Below are 14,398 nucleotides of genomic sequence, written 5' to 3' on the forward strand. Positions count from 1 at the left end.
AAATAAAATCTTTAAAAAAAAGATTTTATCAAAACATTTAAAACTTTTTTACTGTGGTTATAAGTGTATAGGGAAAGGAAAAAGTAAAACTCCTATTTAGTACAAGGTAATTTAAAACATTAGAAATGTTAAGTTAAATTGTTTATTTCCTTGTAAAAAAAAACTTATCCAGATCAGTTTGAATACTACTAACTTTGTATATGGAGATAAAAAAATATATAGTACTATCTGAATTAGAGAAACATTACATTCAATGTAGTTTATGTTGGGTATGTTTTATTAGACTAGTTACATATGGACATTTAGGGGTGCCTGGGTGGCTTAGTTGGTTGAATGTCCAACTTTTGATTTTGGCTCAGGTCATGATCTCAGGGTTGTGGGATTGCATTCTTGTCAGACTACACGCTCAGTGGGGAGTCTGCTTGAGATTCTCTCTTTATGCCCCCACTAAAATAAATAAATAAATGGGTAGATAAATATGGACATTTAAAAAATAATGGAATCAGGGTGGTGGGGTTATGGACATTGGGGAGGGTATGTGCTATGGTAGTGCTATGAGGTGTGTAAACCTGGCGATTCACAGACCTGTACCCCTGGGGCTAATAATACATTGTGTGTTTAGAAAAAAGTTAAAAAATTAAATAAATAAAAATAATGGAAGCATAGAATAAAATGGTTCATAGAGTCTGATAAGATCCTTTGAACCCTAGTGTTTTAGAGCAAAGGTCAGCCAACCTTTTCTATAAAGGGCTTTTCAGGCCAAGAAGAAAAATCAGGGATATTATGTAAGTACTTATGTAATAAGAGAAAACAAATTTACACAGAGAAGGAGAAAGACAAAGAAATTTACACAGATTTTTTTATTGACGAGATTCAAAATAATCATAATCGAGTATAAATTTTGTAATCCTGGTCTAAGGAGAATTCTCTTAGGTGGAGTAACACCTTCACTGAGTTTGAAGGTTAGTGTACCCTGTTGTCAAATTGATTGACGACAATGTTCAGATGTTCAGCTGTAAAAACTATTTTAAACTCAGGAAAAAGTGGTGGGTGGGTTTGGCATGTGAGCCATAGCTGTTGACTGATGTTTTAGAATATAAGAGACTTTTGCCATCATCTAGTAGTGAAGTGAGGGTTGTTTCCCAAGATCACACGGCTATTTAGTAATAGGTGGTGTGAAATCATAGTGGTATTTAAAATAAGCTACTTCTGATGTTCTTAACTGATGTATTATTAACCAGAATACCCTATTTCCTACTGTTTTTATAAATGGAAATTCACCTTCTACAAAAACTGCCTTTAAAATTTTTAATGAAGATTTGGGGGCAGTTAATAGATTTTTCCTTAATTCGTACTGTATTTTTAAGGTGATTTAAATTAATTTTAATTACATGTATTGGTGAACTATACAGTTTTTTAGTATCAGATATTGTGAGCTTTTTTAAAGTAGTATTTTAAATATCTACAGTTACTGTTTTCATATTGTCCCCCTTCCACTTCTACCACTGGTAAAATGGAAAGAGCTTTAATCCACAGAAGACTAGACTGAAACACCAAATACCAAATGCTTGGCACAGAGTAGGTAATGAATAAATTGTGTGTGTATGACAAAGTAATTTGACAAAACCACTTTATAAAGGGCTTTATATAGTCTCCAGATGACTTTTACTAATTATTAAATTATAGTTTAGTAGTTTCTTTTAAAGATTTTATTTATTTATTTAAAGGGAGACAGTGAGAGAGAGCATGAGCAAGGAGAAGGTCAGAGAGAGAAGCAGACTCCCCATGGAGCTGGGGCCCGATGTAGGACTCGATCCCGGGACTCCGGGATCATGACCCGAGCCGAAGGCAGTCGTCCAACCAACTGAGCCACCTAGGCGTCCCAGTAGTTTCTTTTAATACCAAATTTAACACGTTTATTCAGTATTCATAGATACATCTATGTAATAGAGTGGTTAAGAAACCAAGATCTGGAATTAGATTATTCAGTTGTGAAACCTGATTAGCCATACACCCAAGCCATGCAGCCCTTGAGCAAATTAACCTCTTTGTGCCTCACTTTCCTGATCTTTAAAATGAAGATGTTAGTACAAATCTCATAGGGCTGTGAGGCTTAATTATGTTGGTACATAGTTTGTTCTCAAGAACTATTGGTTACAATAATAGTAATTATAAATGTTATATTTGACTGTTTTACTTTCCAACTTTTTTCAGACAGATTTAATCAGTTAACCAGACATTCCCCCCACCCCCACAAGACTATCAGTTAAATTTAAGGGTCTTTTATTACAGGTAGGATTTACCTAATTTACCTCATTTCTTAAGTTATAAACAACAAAAGGGAAAATTTCCCATTGGACCGGGCATGTGTATTTTATAGTGCTTTATGTAGTCGTAAGTAGAAATATTGGTTAAATATCAGCACATGTACGTGGTCAAGAAGTTATAGTCCTGGTCTGATATCTTGAGATAATCGCAAGAGTGATTACATGTAGAGTTCTGTTTTTTTTTTAACCCCTCACTGAACATGTACCCTATATTTTATATCTTGAATACATAATATTCCATTCTCAATATTAATGCTTCTGGTTAGTATAGTTACTTGACCAAAAAAAATCTACTTTGAGAAAAGAAATTCTTTGGGAATTAGTAATCCGCAGTTGTATTTCACCTTATGGTTATTAATATATATTCTTTGTATAGTTTCATTAAACTGAAATACATTAAACTCTATTTCATTAAACTGTGTAAATTAATGCATTTAGCAGCAAGAGAATTTTAGTACTGAATTTCTTTTGAATTTGCATTCTTCCCAACTTCTTATAGAAGTTACAAATGAGTTTACAAAGCCTATAATCAAATTACTTAATGGTCTTTCTTTTGTCATGTTTTCTAACATATGCCTCTTTTTTCTCCCCAGAGGAAATAAAAGCGGAAACTGAAAAACAGAGGTTTGTGGGGTTTCTTTCCTTTAGTAAAAATAATTTGCAGACATATCTTGGCCAAAATAGTAATATAATCACCTATATGTGGCAGATTTTCTGTATGTGATCTTTATAATACAACTAGTAAAAAATGGCTTAAGAAATGTAAGCAAAAGATCTCATAAATAAGTATATAAGGGTATCCCTGAAGTACCATCTGATATGTTTTAAAGTCTTCGCTTAAAAATTTTGATTCATATTTAGGAGGATTACTAAATATTTAATTGTTTTGTAATTTGAATACTTTCTAAGTAATTAAATAACTAATTTATTTGATTTTCTTGCGTTTAGTTACAGGTCTGGCCACTAGCTTTTGACCTGTAGCACATTGAAATTTCCCTGGGGTTTGGGTACCCTTATGAAATATGGGAAGATAAAAGTTGGTTTAGTAAGATTCCCTTCAGAACTGAAACTTTGTATTTTTATATGAATTTATCATCAATATGAAAAATGTGATATTCTATTCGGACTCTTCTTTTTCCTTTAGTCCTCCTCATGGAGAAGCGAAAGGTGGATCAAGCACCCTTCCACCAGTAAAATCAAAGACAAATTTTATTGAAGCAGACAAGTACTTCTTACCCTTTGAATTGGCATGCCAGTCTAAATGTCCTCGTATAGTTAGTACATCTCTTGATTGTTTACAGGTATGTGTAAAATGTCATTATCTAAAAACTATTTAATTGAATGTGTTTCTAAACATTACTCATAATTGGTGATTCAGACATTTTCCATGAAAGCCTTGAATATTTTTGTTGTGATAAGAGACCAAATGGTTGCTTATGTTTGAGAGAGAGAAAATAATAGCTATAAAAAATGTTCCTAGTTTAAGGGTAACAAAAATCATTAGTTAGCTTAGTGAGACACATTATCTTTACTAAGTGTCGATTTGGTCTCATTTTCCATCAGTGAGATGAAAGAACAATAAGACTTTTAACCTGCTGTTGAATTTACATATTTCATGATTTGCAGATTTTACTAGGTCATTTGCAAATGATTTTACTAAATGCCTTCTGTTTTATTTAAAGCAATAGGTTAATATTGACAGTTTAGTATTTATATTCACTGCCAGACTAAAGCTCTGATTTTCATTTATGTCAGAAAAATTCCTGAAATCTTTCATCCTGTTTAATTTACATGCACACACACAGAGGATTGTCTTAAGACTTAAGATACTTGTAAAATATCCAGATAGAGGGGTCTTACTTTTTAGGTATTTTTACTGTTTGGGAACTTACACCTATTGAACTAATATTTCAATGGCTAAGAAAAGACCATATTCATATGATTTTTTTCAGAAGATAGATTAAGTTCATTTGATTTATAACCTTGTTTTCCCTGAAAAATTAAAATTATGATCTCTAAGGCTTTCAGGGCTATAATGGATAATGAATGAACAAATCTGTGATTTATAGCCAGTGCATGGAAATTGAGTTTTCTGCATTTTCACAGATCTGATGTGGAAAGAGATTTTGAGTCACTTAAATGTGTTAATACAGCTTTCACAAAAGCAGTATCAATAGTGGTTAGGTAGGATGCAATAAGCTATTCTGATTCATCAGAGATAAGGTCTGAGACCTGGCTTTCTCAAAATATTGCCTGATGGTTTTATTGTGGCTATTATGTTTTTGTGGTTATTATGAATATCAGTAATTTTACATGTTTATAGCTAATAAAGTTTTCTTCAGGAAAAGTTGGTAAAACCTTGGCTTTGATTTTACTTTAATGTTTTTATGTAAAAAGTTTAATAGTACTGAATTATATAATTTTAATGTATATTTAATTAGCATATTTATTAGCTTAATGGGGATCTTTGGATTCTTTTCCCATTTCAGAAACTTATTGCTTATGGGCACTTGACTGGCAATGCTCCAGATAGTACAACACCAGGCAAAAAATTAATTGATAGAATTATTGAAACAATTTGTGGCTGCTTCCAAGGTCCTCAAACAGATGAAGGAGTTCAGTTGCAGATAATAAAGGTAACTGATTGTATAGTGAATTTGTCATTCATAATCTCTAGTTTTTAAAATCAGAAGCCATTATCTTGGAAGTATTTTGAAAGATCATTTTATGTACTTCTCAGCTGTAATAGAGGTAATTTAGTTGCTTTTTAAACACCATATGGGGGGGTTTTGTTGAATGTTATGAGTTCACTGGAAGATTATATTTCCAAGTCTTTTATTTTGAAGGTCCCGATTTAGGCTTGGGCCCCCAGAGTTTTTCAGTTTCTGGAATGTTGACTGTACATATTCTATCTTCCGAGCTTTAGGGTCCATGTGATGTTCCTTTGACCCCTCTACTTTTTTCTCTACTTCTGGACCCTTTATAGTCTGACCTCTAGTCTCATGCTTCACCATGTGAACTATTTGTGTACCAGCTTTCCTGATTTCCTTGTACCTTTTCATCTGCTGAACCTGCTTAGCCAAACTTTGTGCTGGGTTTGTGCTATAATATACCTGGATGATTAAACTCCTTTAAAGAAAAGTCACTCAGGAGGCGCCTGGGTGGCTCAGAGGGTTAAGCCTCTGCCTTCAGCTCAGGTCATGTTCTCAGGGTTCTGGGATGGAGCCCCACATCGGGCTCTCTGCTCAGCGGGGAGCTGCTTCCCCTTCTCTCTCTCTGCCTGCCTCTCTGCCTACTTGTGATCTCTGTGTCAAATAAATAAATAAAATCTTAAAAAAACAAAAAGAAAAGTCACTCAGTTATTTTTTCAGTCTCTTATAAATTTTGAATTCTTAATATGACTACTAATGGTAGTGGTGATGCATTTATACAGTAAAATTTTCTTATACCTTTAGTACTTTTGAAATCATTTACATCTATCAAGTGTTTTTCATGTGTGAATGTAGCCCCTTCTGAGCCTTTCAGTTTCATAGCTGTATTCACTTCACAAGTCATATTTTCATTTTAAAAAAGCTCGTTGGCTTATCATTTGTCAGTTGGCCTATCATTTGCAGCTTCATACGAGTCATGGTTTATTTAGCTTATACTCAGTGCTGACTGCATAGCATTGTATAGCATAAAAGGACCAAGGAGTCCTTGCTCTTGAGAAATTGCAAGTACCCTAATGTATGAACTTTCATGCAAATTAAAGTTGTTGACTTTGTTGGAGGATTCACTTAGGAGTATTTTAAATGCTTTATTCTAATTTAATCTGATATTTTAATGCTGTATTCTATTTGTAAACCTCTTCAACAACAACAGCAATACATTTATTGAGTCTGGTCTATAAGAAAGATCTCAGAAAAATTTGGAAGTGAGTAGGACATTGTGTATCCTCCAAAGTTGACAGTCTCATTCAACAGATATATCATATGAAGCATATCTCTGTTCTTTTGTGACAGAGTTAATGCTGCGCATTTTAAGAAACTAAGTAATATTTTTATTAAAATGAAACTTGGTTTGAAATAGTATGATTGAATAATTTTCTAGTTTTCTAGGTTTGGATTATTTGGAAATTATTACCAATTGAAGATATGTATTCAAGGCTGGTAGAAATTCTCTTGGTGTATACTGAGAATTCTGTTAGTGTGTACCTGAAAGTGGTAATGGTGTCTGAAAATACTCATATTTTTGTGCTGAAACTCTGGGTGTAGAAAATTGCTTCAACTGTGTCTTTATTTATTTATTTATTTATTTTGTGTGTGTATGTGTGTCTTTCTTTTTAAAGGCTTTACTTACTGCAGTAACATCTCAACACATAGAAATTCATGAAGGAACTGTACTGCAAGCTGTGAGAACATGTTACAATATCTATCTAGCAAGCAAAAATCTTATCAATCAGACAACAGCCAAAGCTACTCTTACTCAGATGCTAAATGTTATCTTTGCACGCATGGAAAACCAAGCAGTAAGTATTAAAAACAGATAGATTTAAAGAATACCACAGGCATCAAATATAGAAAAGAGTTTATAGAGAAATTACAGTGAAATCTTTTGTGCTTGTAGAGAAGAATATTTTCATTTACAGTTCTACTTACTGGAGATCTGTGGAATTATTTTGCTTTGTTTTGAGGTTTTACTGACTTGTCTGACTTTGGAAAAAACATTTTTCATGGTGCACAAGTAGAATTTGAAAGATATTTATTGTTGTCATCCTCATGGAAGTGTTTATGAATTGATAATATTTTTTATTGTAGTTAATAGATCAAGCTTAATAGATCAGTTTAATGTAGATATAAAACTACCTAATTTGATCTATTCTGCTATAAAATATTTTAGTCATTGCGTCCTTTAAAAATAAAATAGGTATCTATATTGTGGAAATACATTTGGTGGGGTAAGAGATCAACTAAAGAATCATTTGTACATATTTTTAAATTGTTTAGGTCTTCATAATTACAAATCAACTTTTAACTTTTTTTTGAGCCCATTTTAAACTTCAGATATTCCAGAGAGATCTCTTTTACTCTTTCCTTAATGCCAGCATCTTATATAACCATATTATAATAATCAGAATCAGGAATTGACACTTGTACATTACTTTTAAATAAACTGCAGAGCCTACTTGTATTTCACCAATTTTCCTGCACATGTCCTTTTTTTGTTTCAAGATTCAATCCAGGATCTGACATTGTACTTAATCTGAATTTAGCAAAGGGTAGGGATGTTGCTAAATACCCTGAAGCACACAGGGCAGCCCCTCTCCACAGCAAAGAATTATCTGTTCTAAAATGTTAGTAGCACTGATGTTGAGAAACCCTAGTCTAGAAAGTATGGAAGTCTATAGAAAATGTTTAAAGGTTTATTTTCATGCAATAACATTTTTTAAAGGATATTTCTAGAATTTCTGTAACTCTGGAATAAATAGAACTAGAATTCAGTGCCATGCTTATCTATGATTCCAAAGCATGCGCTTGCTCCACTAAACCATAGCGCAGATCTGTTGAAGTTTAGGCTGAGGGTAGGAATCCATTGCAAGTTGTAGGTTCTTCACTGCTAATTTGGAAGTTGACTTTCTCATGAGTGGGTTAAAGTTTTGGTCTGAAAATTCTGTTCCAGTTCCAACTGTGCATCTAGTCATGCCCATCAATTTCCGTATCTGTAAAATATGGGATTTGGACCATGCGTATTACAAGGTTCTTCCTACCTTTTGAGCATTAAAATATTTTAATTTAAATTTATTTTTATTTTATAAATTCATATAATTAGCTCTGGTATTTCCACATAAACTGGAATATTACTAAGAAATATGAAATGTTCATTTCGGGCACAGTAAAGTATTTACCTTTATGGAAATAACTCTGTGAGAGTCATTCTTATTAGGCCATGAGGACCAGAAGAGATGTGTCTAAAAGCAATAAAGTGCTAAAAAATGAAATCCTGTGGTTCTGATCATTACCTTTTTAGCATAAGTAAGCCAGTTTTATAGGTGGTATTGTATATATAATAATGACAGTCTTCTAAAATAAAATTCAACATTTGTTGATACAGTTTTTCATCCCTATTAAGATAACTGATTTGAGTTTTAAGTACTTAATTTAAGTATTCATTGCTATTTTATTTATTAAGTGCAGTTTTATTATTTTTTTTAAATTATGAAGAGGTTTAACAGTGTGACATAAGAACATGTTACACTGAAAATTCCCTTCCACTCTTGTTTCTAATTTGGTCATTTCTTAACCCCCACTCCCTATAGGTAACTATTACTATTAACTACTTTCTTGTGGTATCTAGATTTTGATGTATGTATGAGTAAAAATGAGCATGTGTTTTATTTCCCCATCCACTTTTTCCCCTCCGTTAGTGAAACTTTTATTTGATTTTCGGAAAATCCACTATTGGCAATAATCCGATTATTATTCTGAGGCTATTAAAATTTATTTCAGTTTTTAAATTTTGTTGTGTTTAGGTTATACATTCACATGATTCAAACACCAAAAGTAGTGAAGAGAAGATACATACTGAAAGACTTCCATCTCTGTTCTTATGTACCAATTTTCATCCCTCTAAGAAGTAACCACTGTTACTTGTTTTTGTGTAGTTTTAGTATATTTTATGTTCTTTGCTTCTGATGTATAAAGTGTAGCCTTATATATAAAGGATTTATAGTTCAGCTTAACATTATCCCTCCAAATTTTAAACAACTCATTTTACTAGTACTGGAAAATTATTTTATTTTTTTCCAGTTGCAGGAAGCCAAACAAATGGAAAAAGAAAGGCATCGGCAGCATCATCATCTGTTGCAGTCTCCAGTAAGCCATCATGAGCCTGAATCACCTCAACTTAGATATTTGCCACCTCAAACTGTTGATCACATGTCCCAAGAACATGAAGGGGATCTTGATTCCCATACAAATGATGTGGATAAAAGCCTTCAGGATGACACAGAACCTGAAAATGGATCTGATATTTCCAGTGCAGAAAATGAACAGACGGAAGCTGATCAGGCAGCTGCAGCTGAAAGTAATCTTTTTGAGAAGGGTTTTTGTGGGGCATGTGTGTGTGTTAAAGGGGAGAGTGTAGGCACGCATATTTGGGAAAGAAATGGGGGGAGGGTAGTATGCCTTCATGGATATCAGACACATTATGGTAATGTGGATTTTTCTATGCTAAGTGGTGAAGTTAATTCACTTCCACACACAAGACACCTACTAATGATACTATGCATTCATTGGTATCTAATGAGTAATGTGATTTACAGATTTGTTTGGGAGGAGATATATGTTACTAAAAGAGGTCCTAAGTATCTGTTAGCATGTTGTATAGGAACTTGAGTTTTTTCCTTAAAATTAGTTTCAGAGGGGCACCTGTGTGGCTCAGTGGGTTAAGCCACTGCCTTCGGCTCAGGTCATGATCTCAGGGTCCTGGGATCGAGCCCCACATCGGGCTCTCTGCTCAGCCGGGAGCCTGCTTTCCCCTCTCTCTCTGCCTGCCTCTCTGCCTACTTGTGATCTCTCTCTCTGTCACATAAAAAAATAAAATTTAATTTAAAAAAAAAATTAGTTTCAGAGCCAACAATAGACCTATTTATTTAGTAAGGTTCTGGAATATGACTGAAGCCTTTAGGGCATCAGAATGTTACTGGTTTGGAAAAATATTATGGTCTATAAAGTACTGAAATTTAGTATAAAAAGAAATCTTTTGAGAGACCAACCGCCTGACATACAGAAATATTTTTATGTCCTGATGTGTAGTAATCACTAAAATTGAGATATTCTCCAATACTATTTTTCTAAGTAAATTTATTTATAAGAAAAGGATGAGGCCCCTAGGTGGCTCAGTTGATTAAGCATCTGATTCTTGGTTTTGGCTCTCTGGTCATGATCTCAGGTTCATGAGATCAAGCCGAGAGTCAAGTTGGGCTCCAGGCTCTGTGCCCAGCATAGAGTCAGCTTGAGATTCCCCCTCCATCTCCTTCTGTTTCTCCTCCCACTCTTGTGTGCTTGTGCTTTCTTTCTCTCTCAAATAAATAAAATCTTTTTTGAAAAAAGGTTACAAGATAACAAAAATTACATTTATTTATTTTACTAATTTGTTTTTCTAAAAATAATCACATGAAGTGATTTTTTTTTTTCCTCCAAACATTATTTTGAGCTTTAGCTATTCCAGGGAATTTGGTTGTTCCCTTTGTTGCTTCTTAGGTTGGTGTCAAAAATGATGGAAATTCTCTTGCCTGTTCACTGTGTTTGTGTGGAGGTAGGATGGTTAGGGCTTAGTAAGAGTTTATCTGAATTCTAGATTTTTCTTTGAGAAAAGACTTCTGTAATTTATTTTCAGCTCTTGATTTTTTTTTTTTTTTAGCCACATCTTTTTTACAACAATAGTGGCATGAACATCAACAGTGGTATGTTTAGATGCCTTTTCACTATTTTTCATAGTCCTTTACTATCTATTTTAAAAGGGGTAATTTTGATAAATCCAACCATTGACAGTAGTAAAGCTAATAGTAAATCTGTTCTAGTCTGCCCTTGCCTGAATTTCACCTACTTTTACTGTGAGTTTATAAAGGGGCTGATTGAAAGGGCTAATCTCTAATAAAGCTGGGGTTTTATTTATTCCTTCATTTCTTCATGGATTCAGTAAACCATTTATTTAGCATACTATGTTTTAGGCACTATGTGGGACTTGGGGTTAAAAAACTGATGGAGATAAAAACTTTGATCTTAAGGTACTCATGGTCTGCCTGAATGGTCAGGTGTATAAATGATGTATAATGTGATAAATATCCTGAAAGTGGCATGTACGAGGTCATTCTGCTTAGGAGAGTTAGGCAATACCTTTGTAGAGAAAGCGATCATGATTTAGTTGAATCTTGTTGTATAAGAGTTGGAATTGGCTAGCTAGAAGATTATCTGATAGAAGAAACAACATGGGCTGAGACCCAGGGAATGTAAGCATCTACTGTGTATGAGTCACCTTATAGGATACAGAATTATAAATAAAACATAAGTCACTGTACTATAGTAATGATTACTTTGGCCTAGAGGTGTTTTCTCCCAATCACTGATAAAAATAAAGATTCTTCCTGAGAAGCATTGGTTAAGAGTGCTCTGGAGTTAGATTATCTGCTTTGAATCACTTCTCTATCACTAATTAGTTATATCACTTTGGATATAATAGTTAACTTCTCTAATGATTTCCTGTGTGTAATATTACTGTTACTTTAATCTATTTCTGTTAGATTATTTGTGTGAGAATTGACTCTTGATTCACTAGTTATTTTATACACATATTAGTGACTGTGTGTATTTAGTTTTGTTGAAACTAACTTTCAGATTCTAGATAATTTTAGCCAACTAGAGCACAGAAATACAAAGTTTAGGGGCACTGGCTGGCTCAGTCAGTGGAGTGTGTGACTCTTGGTATCGGGGGTTGTGAGTTCAAGCCCCATGTTGGGTGTAGAGATTACTTAAGAAATAAAATCTTAAAAAAATACAAAGCTTAAGGCTGGTGGAAAAATTACCTTGTCAGAGGTAATTTTATATATTTTTACTTTGCTAAAAATTTAAGTGTTATTGTACTTGAATTTTTTTATAAAATAAAACCGATTTGGTATGCTTATTAATCAAATTTCCCCTTGTGGCATACAGTATTTTATAGAATGTAGCAAACATAGATTAGTAGTGGTGAACAAGAGAGAGGACAAGATTCTGGAAGCCAGAATCATAAGTAGTGGTCCTTTATAGTAGTGTGAGTGGGGATGGGTGTGTTAGCCCTATCAACTAATATGCAGTCTGATGCCATTTGGAATAGGGTCCCAGATCCCAAAGCATCCCAAAGTGCTAATTGAGCCTTCCTGAGATATTTGCGGCATTTCAGGAAACCCAGTGGAGATCCTATTTTTATCTGCAAGCTAACTCGAGTGTCAGGTTTTACCAGTTCTCTTAAGCTATTCAGAAGTTCTGATGGGCTTTTAAATCTGCTTTTGATTGTTAAATTGGGGAACGAATTCTTTTCTTGTTAAATTTGGTTTTACACTGGATATGTGGATTATTTGGGGGAAAGAGGAAGGACTGGAAAGCACTGGTGGACGCCCAGGTAGCCCTATGTCTCTTCTTGAAGAACCTCAAAAATATTAAGGCACAATGATGAGCTTGTTATTACTGATGAACTGAATTAATCAATGTAGGCTCTAATTACATTTAATATATACTTATAAGAGTGTCAGATGTGTTAGAAATATTTCATTCAGAGGCACCTGGCTGGCTCAGTCATTGTGTCTGCCTTCAGCTCAGGTCATGATCCCAAGGTCCTGGGATCGAGCCTGCATTGCATTGCGATCCTGCACAGCAGGAAACCTGCTTCTTCCTCTCCCACTCTCCCTGCTTGTATTCCCCTCTCTCGCTCTCTCTCTCTCTCTCTCTCTCTCTCTGAAATTTAAAAAAAAAAAAAAAGTTTCATTCAAAATACTTTAAAGTAGGGGCACCTGGGTGGCTCAGTGGGTTAAAGCCTCTGCCTTCGGCTCAGGTCATGATCCCAGCAGGGTCCTGGGATCGAGCCCCGAGTCGGGCTCTCTGCCCCGCAGGGAGCCTGCTTCCTCCCCTCTCTCTCTGCCTGCCTCTCTGCCTACTTGTGATTTCTCTCTCTCTGGTCAAATAAATAAAATCTTTAAAAAAAAAAAATGCTTTAAAGTATTTGGCTCCTAAAGGAATAATCTAGAAAATCTACTTAAGTTGAATCATCATTTAATAGTTTTTCAGGTAAAGCATTTTTTAAGTTGACTTGAATTTATAAATATTTTTGATTTGGGTTAGTTACGAATTTTGAAGGTTTAACTTGTAATCGCTTCTAGTTTCATTTATCATATTTTCTTTTATTCTTAATTTTTAATGAAGGTTTTTAAATTTAAATGTTTAGTAAAGTTTCCAAAAAATTAATATTTTCTTGGATTTTTCTTTTTAAAGCGTTATCTAAAAATGACATATTATATGATGGAGAAAACCATGACTGTGAGGAAAAGCCACAAGACATTGTACAGAGCATTGTAGAAGAAATGGTGAACATCGTTGTTGGAGGTAGTGTATTTCACTCAAAGTTAGTTTTTTCTGTCTTTGAATATTTCATCCCACTACGGGGGCTATTTATATAATGCGTGGAGCAAAAATATAAGCTTGCTCAAATTGGAGTGTGTGTATAGGAAAAATACTCAAGTATCTTTAATTATAAAACAGTTACTCCCTTTTTTCCTCCAGGTTCAGTTATAATCTTTTATAAAAACCCATTATTCCCCTACTGCATTAAAGAAAAGTTGATGCCATTTCATTTTTTTGTTTTTATGTTTGGTGGCAGAGATATATGCTTTATCCTCCTACATGTTCTAAACTCTATAAACTAGAAAATACTAAAATTGATTTGGTTTTGAATATGTGTATCTTTTTTGGAAAAAACCATGCTTTCTTATACCTTTATTATCACAACCAATGTATAGTTGATATAAGGCCAGTTCCTATCTTATGGATTGTATTATAAAGATGTATTATAAAGATGTATTATAAAGATGTCGTAAAGTTTGTTAGGAATTTAACTCACATTTTCCATAAATACTACTATTTGTAGAGAGGATTAGATTTGAGACCAGTTCACTGAAGCTTATTTACCCATGGTTTTTTGCACGGGACTAAGCATAGTACCTTGCTACATACACTTCTAGATGTATGATTAAATGTACACTATGGCTCTTGAATGACAATAATACTGTTTCAGCAATATCTAACTCCCACTTGTAGCATCATTCCTAAGAATATATTTTCTTCTTTAATGCAACACTAGAACCAGGCATCCATCTGATTGCCTTCTCATTTTTTCATCTTTTCATTCAGCAAATACTAAGGAAGTGCATACAGTTGTGTGGTACTGTAGGAGGATACAAAAGTTAATTCAAGATAGACCAAGTGATAAATGCCATTACAAAGAAGCAGCTAACATCCTATTAAAATTCAGGAAAAAAAAGTGATTATTTCCAGCTAAAGTGA

General features: G+C 33.8%; 1 protein-coding gene across 2 annotated transcripts in view; it reads left to right on the top strand.

Moving 5' to 3' along the window:
• The window catches only part of LOC111155372 (ADP ribosylation factor guanine nucleotide exchange factor 1), a 144,016-nt gene that overhangs the window by 46,480 nt on the left and 83,138 nt on the right, over window positions 1-14,398 (top strand). For both annotated transcript variants that reach the window (XM_022515519.1, XM_022515518.1), the window contains exons 2-7: window positions 2,921-2,951; window positions 3,472-3,628; window positions 4,817-4,963; window positions 6,655-6,834; window positions 9,113-9,389; window positions 13,331-13,441. In XM_022515519.1, coding sequence (XP_022371227.1) covers window positions 2,921-2,951; window positions 3,472-3,628; window positions 4,817-4,963; window positions 6,655-6,834; window positions 9,113-9,389; window positions 13,331-13,441 — 903 coding nt within the window. The remainder of the gene's footprint in view (window positions 1-2,920; window positions 2,952-3,471; window positions 3,629-4,816; window positions 4,964-6,654; window positions 6,835-9,112; window positions 9,390-13,330; window positions 13,442-14,398) is intronic.

The sequence above is a fragment of the Enhydra lutris genome, unplaced genomic scaffold (assembly GCF_002288905.1).
Source record: "Enhydra lutris kenyoni isolate GAN:26980312 unplaced genomic scaffold, ASM228890v2 scaffoldscaffold41, whole genome shotgun sequence".
Classification (NCBI taxonomy): Eukaryota; Metazoa; Chordata; class Mammalia; order Carnivora; family Mustelidae; genus Enhydra; species Enhydra lutris.